The 24,077-nt window shown below is 39.0% G+C and overlaps 1 protein-coding gene across 1 annotated transcript; it reads left to right on the forward strand.

Moving 5' to 3' along the window:
• The first annotated feature begins 12,421 nt into the window (after positions 1-12,421).
• Tnfsf18 (TNF superfamily member 18) lies at positions 12,422-23,873 on the forward strand. Its single transcript, XM_071600302.1, is given in 4 exon segments — positions 12,422-12,484; positions 12,486-12,641; positions 18,450-18,483; positions 20,539-23,873. Coding segments are annotated over 4 exon segments (600 nt in total). The 3' UTR covers positions 20,886-23,873.
• Positions 23,874-24,077: the final 204 nt, after the last annotated feature.

The raw sequence follows: 24,077 nt of genomic DNA on the forward strand, positions 1-24,077 counted from the left end.
TTAGGCCATTAGAGCCTGCCCCCAAGGGCAGACAATGGAAATTTGGCACAGCCACTTTTATCTCTTGTTTTGTACATGTTTGCTTGCATTTTGGTTATGTTACGATGCAGAAAGAAGTTCTTCTCCAGATGTGACCCTTCCATCTTGGACTTCTAGACTTTAGAACTATGAGCCAAATAAACTTCTATTACTTATAATTATTCAGTCTGTGATATTTATTCTGTTCTAGATTCAGAAAATGGACCTAGACAGTCAATTTCTCCTGTACTCAGTCTTTCACTCACTCCTCCCACATACCCTTACTGGATGCCCACATGATGCTGGTATTGTGTAACTGTGTATAGAGAGATAAAGCACTGTTCCAGCCCCTCAGAGGCATTCAGTTCACTACAGAGGCAAAGATACCGTTAGAGGACAAGTGCAATACACTGTGGTGGGTGAAAGAAGGAGTGAGCAATGCAGCAACTACATGCTGACAACAGACGCCTGAGTGGGTTGGAAGACATGTTGGCTGATCAGTCCATCTGAGACGGGTGATCACTGTCATCCTCTTGGTAAGAATGCATGACTATATTTACTTCTTTGACAAGGATGTGGTTTTGTGGCAAGGTTTATATTACAGCATGGTTTGATACACATCAGGAAACAGATATACAGAGCAATCTTGAGTAACTCAAAGCCTACAGGGTGTCTAGTAAGATCCTGTTAACTATAAACCACGAGCTGGGTGCTACTGGGCTTTTAGTATGGACAAGACCAGTGTGAGTCATGCTGTTTATATGCAGGCTTAGGCAACACAATGAGTATACACACTGCTTCACTTCCTTTCCTCAGTATGACCTCAGAGTATTACAGGAGAGGAAAAGTGAAGGGTTACAGTCAGATAAGACTGCCAGACTTTAGCCACACAATATAAAATGTTGTTATCTATGTTATGATGCCCATGGGATAAATAACCCTGGTGCTCAATGTGAAGCAAAAGACTCAACATAGACTTAGCTGTGGTCATAGCTGATTAATGGAGGTATGTTGGCATGAACACAGTACTTAGAGATGCAAGACTTGGATGCTGAATCTGGTCTGGTTGCTGCTCTGTGATGGCTTAATGTTAGTAAAAACACCCATCCATTCATGAATATCATCTATGAGCCAATGGTTTTGAGTATTAAATGATTTATAAATTTGTATACACTGCAATAGAAAAGATATGTAAGTAAGCTAAGCACAGCACAATATAATATGGGTATAGCAGAAGAAGCACTTAAATCAGGAGGTGGTTTCTGTGGGAGGCAGCATCTGATTGAATTTTAGAGTATGCCAACAGATGGCCAGCACAAGATTGATAAAGGGAAAGGCTGAAAGATTGTTTTGTTTAATACTGGCTTCTCTGATATTGGTATTTCTAGAAAGCAGATTCTTGCCATGAGGCAGGACCCTTATTATCCTAATTTGGAATAAGTTTCCCCTGAGCAGGAAGCCAGGGAAAAAACATACTGAAAGTCCCCTTCAAACAAACAAAAATTTCAATTTGTAATGGCTAGACTCCTTCAGCTACAAAAGTGTACTGTATCTCCTCACCATGAATTTAGCCAATCTTGCCCCTTGGCTGAAGAGACTTTGGTGTACCAGAAGGAATACTAGGTAGAGCTTAGGCATCGACTCTATATAAACCCTCATCTCACACTTTGATCACCATTATGCCCATTTTTGAGCTCAGATAATAAGGTTGAGGACATAGACAACAATTTTAATAACTTTTCTAGAGGTTATGGCCCATTTAATCTATGGATTTTAAAAATGTTGTTAACATCAAATAAGAAGGAGACATATACATGTGAAATCCCTTGATGATATTCTTTATGTCCTTAATATTTTTAAAAAGCCTACAGTCTTTAAAGAAACTCTAACAATTGTGTATTGCTATATCCACTTAATATGGATTCTATGCATCTATTAATTTATCAATTTCTGAATTATTTAAACACAATGACAGTTATGCTATCTAAATCTGAAACCAGGTTATGGAACTGTATGAAAAATATGATTACAAAGTTTTATACAAAAATTTGTATTCATTCTCTTCCTCTTTAATGCCTTACACCTTGGTGGAAGTGGAGCAATTGCTACAAAGAGAACTCACAACCAAGAGTACACAAATGAATGTTACGTTCTAAGGTCCAACTTACAAGTTAGAAAAAGTTCTGTTTCATATTTTAGAAAGCAGGGCATTCTAACAAATGTTCTTTTTCCTATGTAGAAAAATTGCTAGAATTGGGGAGAAGGGATCGTGGCAATAAGGGAAAGTATTAGAAGAACATCTATTCGATCAATCAACAAATATATGAAAAAAATGTTCACCATCTCTAGCAATTAGAGAAATGCAAATCAAAACTACTCTAAGATACCATCTGACTCCAGTCAAAATGGCAGCTATTATGAAGACAAACAACAGTAAGTGTTGGTGAGGAATTGGGGAAAAAGGCACACTCATATATTGCTGGTAGGACTGCAAATTGGCACAGCCAATATGGAAAGCAGTATGGAGATTCCTTGGAAAACTGGGAATGGAACCACCATTTGACCCAGCTATCCCTCTCCTCGGTCTATACCCAAAGGGATTAAAAACAGCATACTACAGGTTCACAGTCACATCAATGTTTATAGAAGCACAATTCACAATAGCTGATCTGTGGAACCAACCTAAATGCCCTTCAGCAGATGAATGGATTAAAAAAAATGTGGCACATATACACAATGAAATATTCAGCATTAAAAGAGAATAAAATGGCATTTGCAGGTAAATGGATGGAGTTGAAGAATATAATGCTAAGTGAAGCTAGCCAATCCCCCAAAAATCAAACGGCGAATGTTTTCTCTGATATAAGGTGATTGACTCATAGTGAGGCAGGGAGAAAGGGAGCATAGGAGGAACAGACAAACTTTAGATAGGGCAGAGGGGTGGGAGGGGAGGGGAAGGGTCAGGGGGTTAGCAATGATGGTGGAATGTGAGGGACATCATTATCCAAAGTACATGTCCCTTTATATACAACCAGAGATATGAAAAATTGTGCTGTAAATGTGTAACAAGAATTGTGATTCATTCTGCTACCATGTATTTAAAAGATAAAAGCAATTTAAAAAAAAAAAAAAGAACGTCTATGAGTAAAAGCCTTCTCAAGAGCTGCCTGCGGTGTGTGAAAGAGAGCATGGCTCCTCTTCATGTCTGCCTCCCATCTCCACAGAACAAGGCAGGCATGACATCAGTTTAACCTGAATGTACCACATCACTGGGGGAGTAATGGGCAGGGTGGTTACCGACCCCAAAAGACTGTCTGGAGGAAAGGGGAACCTGCACCAGACCCCTGGAAATAACCCACTGGGAATGGAGAGAAGACGCCGCAGTGTTCTTCTGAAACTTCCTGATGTCAGAAAGCGGCAAAGGGATGGCCAGCTTCCTGTGGTAGGCAGAAAGATCACCCACAGATGTCCATACCCTAACTTTGGAAACCTATGATTGTATTACCTTATATAGCCAAAGGGACTATGCAGATTTAATGAGATTATGCACCTTAAAATAGGAGATTATCAGGAATTACCTAGTGGTCCTGATGTAATCATAAGGGCTCTTAAAAGCAGAGAACTTTCTGTGACTGAAGTCAGATTCAAAGCATAAGAAGGACTTGATCTACTACTGCTGGCTTGAAGGTGGAGAACTAAATCCTGTAAACTACTAGAAGGAGTCTAGAAACAGATTTTTCTCAAGAGCCTTCAGATAAGAGGCACGTTGTCTACATGTTGACTTCAGGCTTATGAGACTCTTTAGAGCACCCAGTTGAATTCGCCAGACTTCTGTCCTTCAGAACTATGAGATGAGAGTTATTTCAAACAACTGAATGTGTGATAATCTGTTATGGCACCAAAAGGAAATGAATACACACCCCTGACCACTTGTACATACCCTACAGCCACTTAATGGGCCATCTAAAGGGATCATGGATCAGTAAAATAAATCCAAATCTCAACTAATGGTCTTCATTGGCCTGAGTAGTCTGCCTTCTCTACCTCCAAATCCACATATGCCTTACCGGCTGCTTATGTTGAAAGGTTGTCCAAGGTACAGGTAATATAAGAGGGTGAGAAAGTGGGTCATATCCATATCACCTCTTCCCCAGTTGTTACAAGCTCATAGGTATATGGTAGGGTCAAGGTGATTCAAAAAGGGCAATGTTTGGCATCAGTTAGTAAAAAAATAAATTTCTGAATTTGGGATTTTAAATCATATTTTTGTATGCCTATAATCCCAGCAACCAGGGAGGCTGAGGCAGGAGGATCGTGAATTCAAAGCCAGCTGCAGCAAATTAGCAAAGCCCTAACCAACTCAACGAGACCCTGTCTCTAAATAAAATATAACAAAGAGCTGGGGATATAGCTCAGTGGTTAAGTGCCCCTGGGTTCAACCCCTGGTGCCAAAAATACATAAATAGATAGATAAATAAATAATATACATACAAAATAAAATCTGCAAGCTGACAGTGGTTGTATCTGGATTGTATAATTATGCATGATTTTAATTATTACTGTGCCTTTCCATGCTTCCCCAAAACGTCTGCAGTTATACTTTCAAATTTATTTTAAAGAAGTATATTTAATGAAATAATTCAGTTTTTTGTTTCCCTTTAATGGTTTGTACATTTTTGAGGTTATAGTCTATATCTTCTACTGTCACCCCTCCACATATACAATTTTCCAGAACAAAACCTTGTATTATGAAAATATGACCCCTTGTCTGGGCTCTTTCCACCTCATCAACTTATTGCCCTGAGGTCATCTCCACTCCTCCTAATACTAAGGAACACCAGAAGCAGCTATGTCTGCTAGCTTATCCACTAGCTCCAAGCCACTAGTGAGACTGAGGTCCACGAAGGTAGGCTGGACGTAGAGCCCATTTTCCCTTTAGCTCACTTGTTTAGAAATCCATGCTATTTAGTCTTCTTGGCCCTCTATTCACTGAAAAAAACCACACGCCTTGCCCATTCGTAGAAAATATACATTTCCTGCTTTTCAGATCACCATGGTCAAGTCTTTGTTTTGGGTTGATGATTCCTGTTTATCGAGAGGAAGAGCTCAGTCAATATTAAGTTTCTGCTGCAGTGATCGCTGCTGATATTGTTATTACCTAGAGACTCTTCACACCAGTCTTTGTGCTTTCAGCAAATTCATAAGTGACATCAATGGTTGTTGAAATCACCTGTGTCCCTACCACAGTTACTGTCCCATCTCCCCTCCCTTTGAGCTCTATTTTCTTCTTCAATGAAACTGCCACAATAAACCCCTCCACTTGATTTCCACAACTCCACTTGAGTCTAGATTTCCTTTTAAATTAACACTTCCTTAGACTCAGTGTTTTCCCACAAATTTGAGTATTATGACTGTAATCCTTAAACAAACAGAAGAATCAGAGTTAAAATAAATGGATGCATATAAATAGTATTGGAGTATTCTTTTATCCTCAGCATCATTTTCTTTTAAGAAAAATTGAGTACTATGGGAAAATTTCCACAGCAGGAAATACTTTTGTGGTTACCACTACATTTAACATATTTATGCTAATTTAAATCTTGATTTAAAATATGGCTCCATCTGGAAATCTGAGTCATTTTGTGATTAAGGAGGAAAGAGAGAAAGAATATGAAATTGAACACAGAGCAAAAAATCATTCCTGCTTAAAAATGCATTTATTTACTAAGGGTTTTTCTTTCAAAAGAAATCCTGGTGTGCCATATTAAGAAGTGAGGCACATAGGGATCCTTAACATTACCAATTATTTCTCATTTAAAAGTCTTTCCCCTACTGAAGTCAAGTTCACATACCCATTTATATATCAAGGCACAATGGAAAGAATAAATTTTAGAGTTAAAATTATATGAATTTGAACTTTACTAGTTGCATAATTTTGGTTGTTAAACATCTCTTAACTTCAATTTTGTGATCTGTAAAATGGAGTTAATAATGTCTGTTTTATAATGTTGTGACTATTAAATAAATAAGTCCTTGAATTTAAACATGGTGCCTGGAAGGGAACGAGGCCTTAATACATACATGTGTCCTTGTTGTTAGTCTTTCACTTTCTACCTTCCCTTTGTGTGAGGGTGTGGGGGTGTGTGTGTGGGGTGGTCGACACTTGAAATCATCACTTGGTGGTGTTGCAACAAGAGAGGCTGGCACCTGACATATTCTAGGAATTTGTGGGACAAGGGACCTATAGGTAGGAGATGTAGGAAGCTGTATACGTGTGAGGAGGAGGACTATCCTTACTGTCAGCCAGAGACTTCCCTTAGGCTTATTGGGCAAAGAAAGCATGGTACCTAATCTTTATCTATAACACTTCAGGGGTGTGGCTTCTTTATTTAGCAAATGGAAAGAGCCTGCTGCCTTCATTTGGCCCCATTTCAAGAAAGCAGCGTTCCACAATGTTGCTTGTGATTCAGTGTTTTTTTCCACTGGCATCCCAGCCTGAAATTTCTTCCTCTTTACAGAGGAACATGCTACTTACTGTATGCATGGCTTGAGTCACCAAACTGGATAGACAGATAGCTTAGCCCAAATCACTAGATGCTTGGTGGATTCTCAGCTGAACTGAATTACCTTATAACTCTGGAGAAGTTACATAAGATCATACAAAGAAGATCTGTGATTGCAACCTTATATTTTCAATGCAATTTTGGAAGGCGCACCTATCTAAGAATCAACAGTGACTCGGTGACAGATTCCTTAACATCAGAGACATTAACTTATTCCTCTTCACTTCTACATTTCCAAGTACACTGCCTGAAACACTGTAATACTACACATGAACATTTTCATTAATATTAAATATATATTTATATACTATGCTGTATACCATATATTTGTATATCATACTATTCAGAAACTTCATTAATATAATGGAGTTAAAGAAGATAATACTAAGTAAAGTTAGCCAATCCCCCCAAACCAAATGCCAAATGTTTTCTCTGATATAAGGAGGCTGATTCGTAGAGGGGTAGAGAGGGAGAGGATGGGAGGAAGAGACGAACTCCAGATAGGGCAGAGGGGTGGGAGGGGAAGGGAGAAGGAAGAGGGTAATTAATGATGGTGAAATGTGATGATCATCATTATCCAAAGTACATGTTTTAAGACACGAATTGGTGTGAATATATGTTGTATACAACCAGAGATATGAAAAACTGTGCTCTATATGTGCAATAAGAATTGTAATGCATTCCGCTGACACATATAAATTAAAAAAAATTTTAAAAATAGTAATTGATTGGCCTAGGAGAGTGAAATACTATGAGATGTTTTTCACTTGCCTAACCTCTCTTCAGACTTACATCTTAGCCTGGACACTACCTTTTTAATAAAATTTTCCCTGCCCTTTAGGAAGGTCAAGTATTTAGTGTTCACACTTCTCCCTATGTAGGTCTTTTGTCCTTTTCCCTAGCTACTGGTAAGAAAACAACAACAACAACAACAAACAACAACAACAAATGGGAAGATAGACTGGCCCTTGTCTAATACTGTACTTGGTACAGAGAAGGCATTCAATAAATGTTTCCTAAATGAATGGGGGGGGGGGGTAACATATTGTTCTGTTGTTGTAGTTAGGGGTTAAGAAAAAAGTCTATTTTTTCTTATTCATTGCCCAAATAAAAACAATCTAGCTATGAACCTCAATGCCTACATTTGAATGCTACAGGTCAACACTAAAAATGAAAAAGCAGATGAGAAAGTGTCTTGTGGATTTCTATATGAACATATGTTCTAAGTGGTGTTGAAATTAGTGAATGTGCTGAGTGTTCTCCAGTGGAGCTGTTGTGCAGTAGTTTGGAGGAGTTATTTTAGGACTTTGCCAAATGGGGAAACCAAAGAGAAGAGTCAAGGGAAAATACTTCCCCAACCCCCTTTTGAAGGCCTATGAAAACCAGCAGCTGTGGGGAGAATACTTTGTTCCAGGACTCTTAAGACCTTCTTATTCAACTAGTTGATAGGTAAAATACATAATTCTCCATGTGATATTAGGCAAGGTATGATTTAACAGCAATGCCCATTCATTACAGGTTCCAAGGTGATGTTTGATGGTTTTAAATAGGTAGCGTCATGCCATATTGCACAATGGAAAATCTATTTTCAGTACAGATTCCAAGCAGGAAGCCACATTTCTCATCAAAAGGTGTTTAAGATGCATCTCCCACAGCCAGGATACTGACACAGTGCTGATTAGTCTAGAAAGGACGTACACCTACACATCCCCTAAATATCTTGCCACTGACAGAGGACTCAGGGTAGAGAGACAGGGACCTATAATACCCACAGCCAAAGACTGGCAGGAAGGCGGATGGCTAACACAGAAAGTCATGAATGAAAATTGGCCAGTAGACCTGTTACTTTACAACTGCACTTGAGCAGTTGTAAAATAGAGAATGAAGAATTTGGTAAGAGTTCCAAAAAAGAAGACTTGCAAAAACAGCACAAAGCAAGACAATGTGGGGCAAACAAACAAACAACAACAAAACAAGAGTCCCCAGATGTGAAATCAAAACATAATTTGAACTTGGGGCTGGGTTGTGGCCCAGTGGTAGAGCGCTTGTCTCGCATGTGTGGAGAACTGGGTTCGATCCTCAGCACCACAAAAGTAAATAAAATAAAGGTATTGTCCCTATCTACAACTAAAAAAAGGTCTTTAAGTTAAAAAAAACATAATTTGAACTTAAAAATATTTCCTAGGCCATCTTGATCGGGGTCAAACTAGTTCTTTAGAGAGGATGTCCTGGAGATTGCTATGAGAACTTCTATGTGTCTTTTAGAATTTATCATCTTATCATATGCACATTTGCACATGCATGTCTATATACATGTCTGTACACATATTTACTTATGCATACTGAGCTATACATACACTTCTTATAGAAAAGGCATTTATTAATTTTAATAGACACTGTTGTTGCCTTCATAAAGTTCCAAGTTTAAGACTCTTTTTACACTATCATATCTGTCTACTTTTTTCCATCTCTCTCACCTATTTATCTATATCCAAATATCTTCAAGCCAAATGAGCCCTATTTGTTATGACTATGAATACTTCAATTCTCAGAGTGGCCAAAGTCACACGGGTACTATTTTTCACAGAATTCTGACATACTGAATGTGACTGAACATGTGACACCAAACACAAGAATAAAATCATGATTAACAGTTGCATAAGGAAAATGTGGTAAGGAGTGAGACCAGAGCAATGCAGGATTTGGGAGGAAAGTGGTATCAGTTTCCCAAAGACCTTATTACACTCCCCACCCTATATACTCCAGAAGGGATCTTCTTGACACCCTTTAGCATAAGAGGCAGAAGAAATGTTAAGTGAGGCAACAGATGAGGGTTCATTCCCTCTTCTACCTCCATGGACAAATGATTCACCCTCCTGAGTGTCACTTTCATCATTTTTATAGACAGAGATATCAGTCCAGGGCAGCTTGAGGTTCAAATGTGATGAGTGTGCACAGTTCTAGAAGGCACACAGCTGGCACAAAGTAGGTGACTAATGCATTTAGTGTGGTTTAGTCAATAACTGAACTCAAGTTGCTATATAATTGATTCATTGAGATTTCAAAGCAGTTATGAATACAGTTAAAATTTCTTAAACATAGTTTGGATCCTTTTTTTTTTCTTTTTTCAATCAGAAAAATACAGAAAGAATTTCTTTACTGTTTTGTTCAGAAACTCCCCCATTTGCAGCTCTTGAGTAAGAATGACGAGGAGGTTCAGGGTACAGCTCGGTGGTGGAGTGTTTGCCTAGCATGCATGATATGGAGCACCGCACACGCACACACATACACAGGAAAAAGGCTGGGAGGTTTGTTACTTTATAAATTCTATTTTTAATCTTTAACCTTTACAGAAGCTTATACCTCTGAACAGTTACTCCTCAAATTTTATCACTCTTTCAAGAAAGAGTATCCTTTTCTCTATGATTTTAGATTTTTTAGATCTATTTTCTGAGGTTTGCTCTATATGCAGTATTAATTTGAGCATCTGTCTCCCTGTTTGTAAGTTTATCATATGATTGGTTGGCAGATTCCTCAGCAGTTGTGATTTTTTAAATTTATATCCCCCAAAGCTTTTAGTAGAATAGTGGGCAGATAGTAAATATTCAAACTTGATTTGCTAGGTGGACTTAGTTTTTAAAAATCTCATCCTCAGAGAGCTGAGCCAGGACAGGCCATAAACACAATGAGTTTGTGGGTCATCTACCTCTTGTCGGACTCTGAGACATCACATGCAATCCTCATAGGTTATAACAAAAAGGTGCCAACTCTGACTCATTACTGTGGAATTTCAAAAAGCCTGTCCTACTGTCACCTGTCCTAACTTGAAGATTCTTCATTTCTAAGCCCTGTTTCATGGAGAGGCCTGGAATGTAGCCTTCATGAGATAAGAGTATCATTTTTCTTCAGATGCTATCAATGAAGTTAAAATCATTCATTAAGATATACCAAAGCCTAACCTCCATCAAGGACAGAAGGAGGAACTGGATTTATCTGCAATGGTTCCTCATGTGAATAAATGTTTACTGAAGTGAGTAAGCAGGACAGTTCCACCTAAAACTTGGAGAGGGGACAGGAGAAGAAACAGACCAAAAAAGCAAGAAGGAAATGGCTCTCCTTTTCAGTGGTCCCTTTAAGTCCAGAGCCCGAGGGTCTGCACTCCAGCTCCAGGCGTGGCACAAGGCAGGAGCTGGAGGTCAAGGCACCCTCCTTGATGGAGAGCCAGGCTGTCACTCACCCCTGAACTGCACAGAGCACAGAGCCTAAAACATCTGCTGCTCTGTGTGATCATCCTCTTCAGGAATGGTTTATTATCAAGCTAAAATAGGGCCAAGTCAAAACAGGATAGTTCAGTTCCAAAAATAGTATCCTGGGCTTGGATCTGCTCTTCATTATTAACCACCTGTTAGTGGTTCAAGGCACCACTCCATGCCTATTACTCTTAGCTTCCTCTCTGAAAAAAGAGGATGTTAAATCTCTTTTTTTCTAATTTTTAAAAAAATCTTTATTTCTCTCTCTTTTTTTTCTTTGAAATCCTTTCATCTTGGGCTAGGGTCATAGCTCAGTGGTAGAGCGCTTGCCTCGCACATGTGAGGTACTAGGTTTGATTCTTAGCATCACATATAAATAAAGATCCATTGAAAACTAAAAAAAATATATTAAAAAATCCTTTCATCTTATCTCCTTTCATTTAAGTGAATTTCAGTTGAATTATTTCCCATGGGAAATATAATGAATTCTCTTTCTTTTCTGGGATTTCATAATGGAATTAACCATCAACACATTTCTAAAGACGGCGGAGAAAAGATAAATTAATTCTTATGAAACATTCCTTATAAACTAAACTTTTCACATTTATTTCATTCTTGCAAAAGTATTATGAAGTAGAAATTTTCTCTACAGTTAAGGAAGTTGTGGCTTAGAGAAGTCTAGTAATAAGCCTAAAGCCACAGAGCAGGTAGGAGCTAGGTGGTACCAGGCATGGCTCTCAGGGTCTACATGAAGGAAAAGCTCAGGTTCCCCCTAGGCCTGATGCCAGGTGTACTTTCCGAGGTACAGAAGGTAGTAGGTGCCCCATTTCAACAGATGGACAGACTACTGAGGACAGAAGGCTTCCTCAATTTTGTAGTAAATCAGCATTTTGATGACAGAAAGAAATCACACTTGTTTATAAAACAGAGTCTAAGTTCAGGCTGGTGACAAATTGTAGGAAAATAGCCTTTCATATGATAACTTGATTTCTATTTGATTCCAGCATTGACACTTCAGAGTTTTTAAATGGTGAAATATGACAAATTGAGTTTGTTGTGTTTATAAATTTTTTATTAAATTCTAGTAATACATTTGATATTGTTCAGCTTTATCGAGGTGCACCTGACAATAAAATTGTATGTACATAAGGTATGCTTATATGATGACTTCATTAAGAGTATTTTTCTAAATGATGCATCCAGTTCCCCAACACACTGCTTCACTGTCCATGACATCTGTCGTATTATAAACTTTTATTTCAAACTTTATTTCTTCTTATAAAAGTAATTTTCTCCACTGGAAATGATTAGGAAGGCTTCCCCAGCTGGGCATAGACCACAGCACACTGTAGCCAGCACTACACTTCCTCATGCTTCAGGAAAGATTTTCCTCTGAACTTCCCTTGTACGTCTCTTTCTTTTTTTCCCCCCCTGTGTTTGTGTTGGCTGTAAGCCTTTCAGTCCTTGCGTGTATTTGGCCAGGTGCCGAATGAGAGTCAGCACTTAGCCTGGAAGTATCGTTTTCCAACACTGACAGAAGGAAAACTCCGCCTCCCACACCCACTTCTAATTACCATAATGCTACAAAACATGACATTGCATCCTTCACCCATCACTTGTGAGTGTCTACTTTTCACAGCTCTCATTTCTCCAGAAAAGGATTTTGAGCCACATGGAGAACATGCCTTTAAGCTACCCAGGTCCCCAGGGAGCACAGAGATGGTCCTATAAGCGATGGCTCCTCTGCTCAGCAATACTTCTGACGGTTTGCTCTTTCAGTGCACTAATCCTTCCTTTTCTCCCACTCAAGGTAAGGAGGAAGCAGAACCTGAGATGACTGTTTATTAGGATCCTTTACTTGTTTGTTAGTCTAGTTATTTTCATTACTCCTCAGTATTGTAGAGATAATTGGAAGGAAGAGACCTGTGAGTGCAAATACAGTAAATATAATCTTGATCTTATAATGGCATGGTTTTTGGAGCTTATTTGTGTGTTTTGAGACAAAGGTATCAGGAAGTGCTAAATGTTAGCTGCAGAACTGAGCTAGATGTAAAAGATAATTGATTGAGTCAACGGATTGGCAAATGCCTGTGGAGTATGTTTTGCCTTTCTGGAACTCTGCTATACCTTCTTGAGAGGACAAACAAAGGCATAAAACATGGTGCCTTTCCCCAGGAAATTGTAGGCAAGCTACAATCTTGTAGAGGGAAAAGATTCCTGAAGATAATAGAGGGGCAGAAAAAGGTAGGTTACATGTGGTTAGCATGTCTTTGAGAGAGGAAATAGCACTGATCCAGGAGTAAAAAAAATATGGATTCTGGTTCCAGGTCTCTCAATAATCAGCTATTTAAATTTGAGAAAATCATTTAATCTCTCTGGTTCTTTGCTTTTTCATCTGAAAAACAGTGGTAGGGGAATGGATTTGTTATTATAATGTTGCTGCTTGCTATAAAATAGAATGATCAATAATTTATCTAACATCGGTATGTACACAAAGCTTTAGTAATTCAAAAGTGGGTGTAGACTTTGGGTTGGAGTAATCCAGGAAGGCTTCATGGAAGAAGGAGGAAGTAAGTGCCTATCTGGGAAGCCCCTGATGCTGATCAGGAATTTCCCACTGAGCTGCAGTGCAAGATGTGGGACCAGAGAATGGGATTGTCCATGGGAATGGAGATAAGTTAGCTTCTTTACTAGAAGATTTTCTCTGATGACTGTTACCAAAAAGAAAATTGGAAACATTATATAATTCAGGAGTGAACCCATTTGGGGGTACATCTGAAGACTGCACCTTGGGTATATGCCCTTCTTAATCTGAAGACTGCACCTTGGGTATATGCCCTTCTTAAGGAAGAGCTGGGGTGTGAGTACAGAAACATTTTTCTAAAGGTACTGACAAGAAGATTTCAAAGATGTGGTCCTACTACATCAGAGGCACTCCTAATCACAGACCTTCTCTCTCAGGGATGTATCAAAAATATGTGTGGACTTTCTAGAGCAATGAAGTTTGAACAGAAAGAAAAGAATTGCCAGAATCTCTGAGCATTTAGGTTTCTGAAGAAGAGGAATGATGAGAATAGCAATAACTTCCATTTAGAAAGGCTTCCTTCTGAAACTTCAAGTTTTATTAGGCAGATGGCTCTGAAGAACATTGAATGTAGGTGTCACCATGACTAGAATGGGAGGCAAATACCTTCTCAAAGGACACCTCTTGCCAGAATCAAACTTGGTTAATCCACATTTTTCAGCTATGATTCTAGATCCTCTCTCCTAAAGAACATGAAGCTTTTCAATGAAAAGATAGTCCAGAGTTTGTTCAAATTTAGGAAAATGTGACAGGATGCTTAGAAGGCTAGTTTCTCTGATGAGCCTCCACTTTCCACCTGCCTGCACCTCCCTTTCCCTTTTGGCCATTAATAAACTTCTTTGGAGAGGAGATCTGAGTGGCTGGCAGACGGTGAGTCATTGTGAGGCAGCCACTTCCACCTTCTCATGGACCCAGAAGTTTTATTTTGTTCTCCACTCAATTTTTATATACAAATCCCCACTTTTACAAATGTTAGATGGGAAGTTTGGCTCATTTTACACCAATAGATATTTCCTTGGGAGAAAAAAACAAATCATTTCCTCTCCTGAAAGATTCATTTAACTAAATGGTTAACTAAAAGGATAGGCTTGAGCTCAAGGAGTGTGGTCAATCTCCAGAGAACATAACCTCACATAAGTAAGTTGTCTCTAAGAAACCAAATGTTCAGTAAAGTCCCCTGTTACAGTGAAATAAAGGACACTTCCAGAAGGGGAAGCTGTACTTGCACTCAAGTGATGATCTGCTTAGGGTTGCTTCAAAAAAAGAATTGAGTTTTTGCCATTTTGAGCTCAACTATTTAAGTCTAGGCTTAAACTGAAGTAAGGTTACAAGAACAACTGATCCCTCTAAGCAAAAACAAGTGAAACTGGAAGTCCCATGCCCTTCTTTATAAGTGGGTACTTACTCCTTTCAAACATCATCAGAATTATAAATAGAAACTGCCCCACAGGTAGTCCTGTGGAGTTCTGAATAAGACACGCTGGGTTTGGATCTAAGCCTTGCCTCTTACAGTCTCCTGACCTTGGGCTAGTTACTGAATTAGGCGTCTCCTCATTGCCTCATTTGTAAAGGATCATGCCAATTCTTACAGAGTTGCTTTAAGGACTAATGAGATAGGACAGTGCCTGACAAGCTTGACAAGTGCTATGCTCTCAACAGATGGCGATTAGTGTTTGCAACATTACTATTAGTGAGATTACAATGAATGTAAACTTAACAAAATCTTTTAACAATATGGATATTCTTTCCCAATTTATCTCTTCCTCAAAGGCCATACCTTTCAGCCAACCTGATAATTTTTCAATTAGACTTCATTTATGGCAATAATTACAGAAAACCACAGTGGCAATTTCTATAGCTCTATATAGTAAAATCTAGATATTAAAGCAGCTTGCAATACAGTATCTGTAGTTTCTGGCTCTGGCAATTCATAGAACCATGGTCTTGAATTTTCTCTATACTTTTTATACACTGTGGTGCCTGGCATGAGATCTATGGAATGTATCTTGGCACTCATTTATACTTATATTGTTACCTAATTGCTTTGTGTGTATGTAATCATGTCTTTCTAGAAAGATTATAAACTTTTTTTTTTTTGGTACTAGGGATTGAACCCAGGGGCATTTAAACACTGAGCACATCCCCAGGCCATTTTTTATATTTTATTTAGAGACAGGGCCTCACTAAGTTGCTGAGGCTGACTTTGAACTTGCAATCCTCCTGCCTCAGCCTCCCAACCACTGGGATTACAGGCGTGTGCCACCCCAGCCATCTGAAAGATCATAAACTTCTTAAGAACATTAAATTGATCTCTTTAGCTTTCAATGCTATTGTAAGCTGTAATGATGTTGGGAATTTAGTACTTAAATTTTTGTCAATTCTTCATTATAATCAGCATCATTACCAAAATAGCTAATATTTATTGAACAGGTTCAAGCAGGTTATATGGGAAAGCCCTTCACTAGAATTACCTCATTTAACCCCAACAACAACTTCAATGAGCTTTGTGCTATTATTTTCCAGATGAGGAAGTTGGGTTCAGAGAAGCTCTGTTACATGCCTATCAGGGGTTGATCTAAACTGAATTTCAACTTCTCTCCTAAGACCACCAATATGAGGAGAAAAAAATTACAAGAACAAAATCAGTGACAGGGAATCCAGTGATTTATTTCTTAGAACGGTGGCTTCCAGACTTTTCTACTCTACTTCCTTCTCAATAAAATGTTCTCATTATAATTTCCAACATATGTATGCTAACTGGGATTTCAGTTTTGCTCTAGAAGCAGCCTAAAATTTCCCGGTCCATTCATCCTTTCCACTGGACTTGGATTCTCTTCAGACATCAAACATCTGTTCCCATTCTCACACTCAGCTGACAGTTTTGCCTTGAGGTTTCAAGAGGAAACAGGAGTGTGAGGGAAGAAGACTCATAGCCACCCGTCTACCTCTTGTGTCCTTGAATACTGCTTCTGTCCTGACTTGGCACCAGCCTCTTTGACTTGGCACCAGCCAGGCTCCGCCCAGTTCTTCCCTTTCCTGGAGAGCAATACTGGTCCAGTTTCTCTTTTCTTGTTTATCCTTAAATCTATTCTAATTAAGCTTCTTCCCTCATCACATCACAGAAACTACTTTTGTCAGGAACTCCAATGACTGCCCTGTTACTAGAGCCACCGATCCATTCTCTGCCCTTTATTTTCGTACCTATCAGAAGGATTTGATAGCAGCTGGTCACTCCTCTCCCTAAGACACTTTCTTCTCAGACTCACTGCCTTTCCTTCAGAGTTTCCTCTGCTGGTTCCTCATTCTCTGACCCCTGAACACGGCAGTGTCCTGGTGTTCATCACCATCTGCACTCCCTGACCTGACGGTCTCACACAACTTCACAACTTACAGCAGCAAGCTGAAGATACCCAGATTTGTATCACCAGGACCCCTTATGTCCTGCTGACTACTCAACCCCTTTCTTGGACACCTACTAATCATCATGAATGTAACATCTCCCAAACCAACTCCTGACTGGGCCCCCTCTAAATTCACTGTGCCCATCTCAGCAACTAGCTTTCCTGGCACTTCGGCCCAGAACCTTGGCGTCACCCTGGTGTCACACTTGCCTCTCTCACGCCCTGTCCCATGTTCCTGTCAGGCATCCCAGTCAGCCCTTTTCTTCCAAGCTTCTCCCCATCTCCACCCTGGCTCCCTAGTCAGTGGCCCTTGTTCTCTTGCCAAGAAGAACACAATGATTTCTTCTCTGTTCTCACTGCTCTTGTCCTTGCCTCTTTAGTTCACTTCCAGCATAGCAGCCAGAGAAATCCTAAAGACAGAACACGTATAAATCTTTGTTTTTATACAATACCTTTATTTTATTTATTTATCTTTATGTGGTGCTGAGTATTGAACCCAGGGCCTCACACCTGCTAGGTAAGCGCTCTACCACTGAGCCACAACCACAGCCCTGCACCAAACTTTTAAGTTCAAAAAAGTCACAAGTCTTTTTGTCACCAGGAAACCAAAGAACTTTGATAGCACAAAAAAAAAAAAATAAAATAAAAAATCGTGCTTGTACCTAATCGAAACAGAGAGCTCCCAAACTTCCTCATGCTGAGAATAAAAACTCCTCACGCTGAGGACCAGGCGAAGGGAGCTAAAACTGACATATTCTCTGGCCTAGCTAGATGTACACAAGTATGTCATTGGCTTTTGTTTCTGTAAATGGGAACTGCTTCTGTGGGACCCATCTAGTTGTTTCTCCCCAGTTTGATCAAACTGCATAAAAATTATTTTACCTTTTTCCATTTTTTGCCTATTTCTCTGCCAGTGGGTGGCCAAGTCTAATCAGGTAGGTCCCTTGGTTTAGCTGTAATAACACTGTCTTCGTACAAAGTGTCTTAGAGCATTTAGAATTTAAATATCTGTATTTGTAAATCAACCACAACTGATGACCTCTTTTAGTATGTAAACTTCAGCACATGGCAGCAGTTGGAAACTGCTGGTCCCATTTCTGAGGTTATGGCAGTTGCTTGTGTGAGGTGTGATTATCTGACTAATCAAGGATGAATAATCAATGAGCAAGGATGACTTTATCAAGTCAGAGTTGTAGATATTTTTGGAACTTACTTTCCCATTATTTTAAATCAAGATGAACATAAGTAGAAACTCCATTATTTCCTCCACGTACTAATAGGTCACCTTGCACAGTCTCTGGGGTGTCTGATTGCTGTTTATAAGAAACGTTTAGAGCCAGAGGGAAAGGGCCGAGATCTGTAGTGGTCTTGTGGGTAGACATCAGTTGGAATAAGACCTTAATCTTGTGTGAAAGACCCACAAGGAGAGCTAGGTAATGAGAGGGAAAGGATGGAGCTGGTCACCTGTCCAGGGAAACAGAGAGTGGGACACGGTGGAGGGAGGGAGGGATTTTTTTTTCCTTTTATGGCTGTGGTTAAGTGGTTTGCTTCAGAATTCTGAAGCTTTAAATCAGTCAGTCAAGACAACAGTGATATGTTGTCATCCTGACCAATTCCTCTTTTCCTTCCACAGCAGGCTGCTACAGACTTCTGCCAGGCCAAGTTTGGTGAGTAGCCTCCCTTGCATTCCTCCCTTGGACTGGTCTTAGTTTTTGATATAAGACGAAACGATGCTCTCAAGAAAGCCTGTGTTCCCTGAGACACAGGAATTGACTTTTAATTCTGTTTTGATAAGGACAACACGTTTCAGGTTTTTACAAGTGCTTCCCAAAGCACTGCTCACGTTTCAGATATTGCTAATGTCCAGGAGATGACATGGGAGGTTCGTGGAGACAACACAGCTGGTGTCAAATGTGTAGAAGAGGAATGAATTAAGGCAGTGGCCACTTTCTCTGCTCTTTTCCTTTCTTCACTTAGTTTCTGAGTTACTTTCCCTTATAGTTACCTGATATTTGTTAGAAAATAAAATCACTAAAGTTAATGATTACCTGGAGCATTAGAATATTTCTTAGAATACATACAAAACTTCAAGTAAATACATTTTTGGTGTTTATAGGTTTCAGGTCAAACAAACACCATTCCATTTGAGAGCAGAAGATGAGAATTCACTGCTAACTCTGCAACCCCCGAATTCCCATATCACTCAAATCTCCAGGCTTCCTGGGCTTGCAGAGATTAGAAAATTTCTGTCTATTTGTCCCTGCTTTTCTGTCTTATTTTTGTTTTGCCAGTTAAAGGTATGGAATTCATGCTAAGTTGGAAATTCCTCCTGCATGTGGTAAAAGTTGAGAAACTCTAGCGATCTAAGGAAGTTCTTCCGTGACCCCATTGCTGAATGAATAGGAGAAATAGTGACAGTACTTCCTGCCATTACAGGTCAAGGAGCAAGAGCTTGCTTGGGGCTCAGGGAGGTTGTTTCTTGCTCTAATCACCTCTCTTTCACTCTCCTCCAGAACCTGTCCTCCATGTCTTAACGTTAGTCATTTATACATGAATGAGAACTTAAGTTGAAATGTTAACTCTGCAGGGCTTTGTCTTCTATAACCCAAATTATAGAGAATTAGAGAACAGGCCAGGTAAGCACTTAGGGTTTAAAAGAACCTCCTAGGGCCCTGAAATCACATGGCTGTTCAAAACCAACTAGGAGGTAAATATTTAAATCTCATATGTACCTATGAAAATGTAGATAGGATCTGGAAACCTTTTTTGTCCCTTGGTGACAGTACTAAACAAGGAATACCCATATTTAAACAGTCAAGTAATTTCTATTTATAAACTCATGGATTCACCAGTAGCTGGGGTAGGAGAGCTTAGATAATGATAGCCCATGTAGGTCTTGAATGACACATGCGTATACACTGATGAGAAGAGCCATAATAAAATCATTTGAGCTCAGGAGTCTTGAGTCTAACCTAGGCAAGATAGCAAGACCCTGACTCGAAAAATGAGTGTTGAGAATACAGCAATAAGCAAAATAGAGAAGCACTTGTTCTCAAAGATGTTATATTCAAGTATATGAGACAGACAATATACCAATTAATTTTTAATATGCTACACGCCAACAGCTTCTATGAAGAAGACAAAGTAGGGTAAAGGGAGAGAGTGACAGGAGAGTGTTATTTTATATGGATTAATTAAGGAAGGTGTCATTGGTAAAGCAACACAAAGTTAATAGGATTTACCTGGAGAAAGCATGGATTGCCACTCGAGCTCCCCAGTCCTGGTGTGCAGTTCTCGCTTCCTTCCTCCTTTTGTCTTTCCTTCCATTAACATTAATCGACAAGAGATGCAGGGCCACTTAACTTGTTTTTCTATGCCAAATATATTTCCCTAGAGCTCTCTGAGCAAGAGATATACCTAGGAATTGCAACTTCTTTTACTTTAAAATATTAAAATAATGTTTGAAGAAGACTAGTATAGAGTATATAAAGAAACAACCTGTAGGTATTAAAGAATTTAATCAAGAAAAGGATAAAACATTGGGGATGGGGTTGTGGCTCAGTGGTTGAGGGCCTGGGTTCGATCCCCAGCACCACATAAATAAATTAAATAAACAAAATAAAAGTATTATGTCCATCTACAACTAAAAGAAAATTTTTAAAAAATATAAAAGGATAAAATAATAAAATAAATATGCTTCCTTTTTCCCTCCCTTCTTCCAGGACCATTACCCTCAAAATGGCAAATGGTACCTCCTGAACCTTCTTGCATGAATAAGACATCTGACTGGAAGCTGACAATCCTTAAGAATGGCTTGTATTTGATTTATGGACAAGTGGTTTTTGATACAACTTACAAAGGAGTTGCTCCTTTTGAGGTGCAGCTACGTAAAAACAAGGATGCCGTACAGACTCTAACAAACAACTTTAAAATCCAGACTGTAGGAGGGACTTATGAACTGCACACTGGAGACACAATAGGTTTGATATTTAACAGTGAAGACCAGATTCTAAAAAGTAACACCTACTGGGGGATCGTCTTAGTAGCCAACCTTCAGTTCAAATCCTAGAAATTTGATTTGGTTTCCTCACCCTATCTGGCATATGCAGAGACGGTGGGCGGTTGGAGGGGACAGATCTTCAGTGCCTGTCGTTTGTCAGGGTATACAAATCAAAACAAACTCCTCTACATGTGAGATTTTTTTTTTCTCTCATGCTCATCTGAAAGTGACTCAAAAAAAGGGCCATAGGTTTTTGGTTACCCATGACACTGGGTCTTCAAAGATACTTCAATAATCCATGACAAAATGAATACAGGTGGCACAGGACAGAAACCCTGAAAGAGATGTTTTTTTTTTTTTTCAATCCTTGAATCCCTAGGTGGAAAAATGAGGTCCTATTTCCATGGGAATCTTATCTGGTTTGCTAAAAGGGTGTAGGGTCATGGCCTGTTCTCGTTTTCTTGATCTGCTTTATCATTCTTCCCCTACATCCATCTCTGAGAGTCTCCCAATAGAAAGTAGGCAGGTTGGTGGGTTGGCAACAGTTGTAGCAAGAACACCCTACTATAGATGCAGTGTTTCTAGAAGTTACAGAACACTCTTGAGACTACTGGGACTATACAGGTGCATGAAATGGATAGTACTGTTTATGGGAATTTCCCTTTGTTTCATCATACTCAGAATACAGGGTTCTTTACAAAACCAATTGGTCAAGGAGGTCTTTCTGAACCTTCACCTAGAGCTTCAATGTTTATGTGTCTAAATAATGTCAATTGTAAATTAAGACTCACCATTAGAAGACTCACCGTTAGTAATCAATAGATTTAATACCAGAAATTGGTATTTCTGTTGTTATATTATGTTAAGTATGATTTCATATTTTGAGCTAGTTTTCCTCAGTTTGCAAAATGCTTTCATATACCACATGGCAACTCTATGAAGTTAATGGAGCAAGTATTTTTGGCAAAATTTTAACAGAATGTAGAAGCAGATGCAACCTAGGTATCCTGCCTTGACTCAACTAGAGATGAATTACTTGGGCTTTTCACTGTAACAGATGTTTTAGCTTCAGAACTCAAACAGTGTGAAACAGTGGAAAAAATTTTCTAAAAATAAAACTTTCTAAAAAAAAATTTAGATTCTATTAAAGCTTACTGCTTATAGGTTCTTGTCAAAAGATATGTAACACTGCATTTTAAGACAATTTAAATATTTATGGATATTTGTGAAAAGCTAAATTCTGCTATCACATTATATATCTATAAAAATAATTTTCAGAAGATATTTTCCCTTCAGCACGGGGTAAAGTGAAGCTTCCATGGACCTCTCTTTTACCAGCAAACTGACTCCCTTCCTTGCCTGGAGCAGGGAATCCTGTGGTTCTGCTTGGGGCTCACTCCCTCCAAGTTCACCTCCTTCCTTCAAAGAGTCCATGTCGGTCAAATGTGCTAACTTCTAAAAATAATAAATAGCACTCAATTTAAATTTTTAAACTCTGTAAAAGTTTGCTGCTTTTATAAGTCTTGCTGAAAAAAATATGTAACATTGCATTTTAAAAGTTTAAATATTTATGGATATTTGTGAAAAGCTAAATTATGTTAATTAATGTTATTACATGTAAAGCTAATTTAAGTATATTTGTAATTGTGTGCCATAAACTTCTCTTGGGGCAGGCTAAGCTATTTCTTCTTATTTTAAATTAATATCTGCTGAGCAGCTGTGAGACCAAATACTTGGAAACAAAGGCCTTTGTATTGCATATTTTCTCAGGAAATTAAAGGTTTATCACATATATTTGTAGAAACTTTATATCAATTATCAATTTCTGGTATATTATAAGCAGTAGTGTACTAGAGTGGGCTGGCACCAGCTCATGAGAGCTTATTTTTAAATTTTCAGGACCTTTGCACTCTGGTTATTAAGTATGGCCATTTCTGAATTGGCTATGGTGGTAGTATTTACACTACAGGATCCAAAAACTCTTCTCTGTCCCTGCCTCAGTCCTAGATCAATCAAGGAAGGCAAGGAGAGAGTGGAATTGTTGCACTTTCAAGCAAAAACTCAAAGCAACAGTGATTTCTCACAGAAAACAGTTTTCTTCACTTCAGGCAGAAGGATGGCTACCAACAGATGATTTCTTAATTTTCTTGGTGTTTTCATTTCAGCCTTTGTTTTTAATGTCTTCTATTTTCCTCATCTGCATTTTAAAACTATAATCAAATGCATAATAGTACCTGGACTGCAGCTGATTGATACTTGGATAATTAGAGTTGGTGATCTAAAAAACATAGTTACATCAGGGAAATCCTTGCCCATGTAAGACTTCTTGGCAAGTTATAGGCAAAAGTGAAAGCTAGGTGTAATTAGATTGGGTTACAGTTTGTTCCCATTCCTGATGACTTAGTCAGGCACCTTCATTCTCTGACTTCCTCCCACCTCAGCCACTCCACCCTGCTTACCACGGAAGCCAGTCCTGACCCATCTCACACTAATTGTTCTTTTGCCTTCCATCTTGCCTCATTCAAAGCTGGCCCAGGGTGTGTTATAGTACTGTGGATTAAGCCTCTGCTTCTGAAAATGGCAATGGATTAAAAAGTGAAAGTCTTGTACATTTGTTAGAGCAAACTCCTTAGGTGAAGTCTATCTGCATCTTGGAAATAAAATTGCTGCCTTGCTCTGTCCCACTGAGGGAATTCCATTTAGGAAATTCAATGGGAGCACATTTTTTATTAGAGAAGAGAAGTAAACAAGATTGACTGATAGGTCAGCAGTTTGAGAATTCCTCTTCACACAGAAGCTGTAAATGATGCCTGGCACATACTCGTTGCTTGCTCTGAAAGAATACGCATTCTATAACTCTAGGAGTCTCCTGTGAGTTGCATATCTACTCATGGGAGACTGGAAAACATGCTTTGCCCACACAAGCTCAAAGAGCTTGTGCCCAACTCATTGTAGAAACAGCCTCCTGTCTCCACTACTGACCACTGGCTTTTCTCCTCCAGAGAAACAGATTTCTGGGGAAAGATTGTAGCCCACTGTAGTTTTTGCTTTCTTGGGTAGGAGTCAGGTACCAATTCTTTGTATATATGAATCAATAAACGTATTTCAAAGTTCTCTAAGAAGTTCCCTTTTGTCCTTAAGAGATGTGAATTTAGAAAGTTCTATTGCTGCCAAGGTAGTGGATGAAGATTCACAACGTAAGCACAGTTATCTACAAATGCTGTCATCAAGCTCTGCTTTTCCACATTATGGCTGTAAAAG

Source organism: Marmota flaviventris, chromosome 12 (genome assembly GCF_047511675.1).
Source record: "Marmota flaviventris isolate mMarFla1 chromosome 12, mMarFla1.hap1, whole genome shotgun sequence".
NCBI classification, from domain to species: Eukaryota; Metazoa; Chordata; class Mammalia; order Rodentia; family Sciuridae; genus Marmota; species Marmota flaviventris.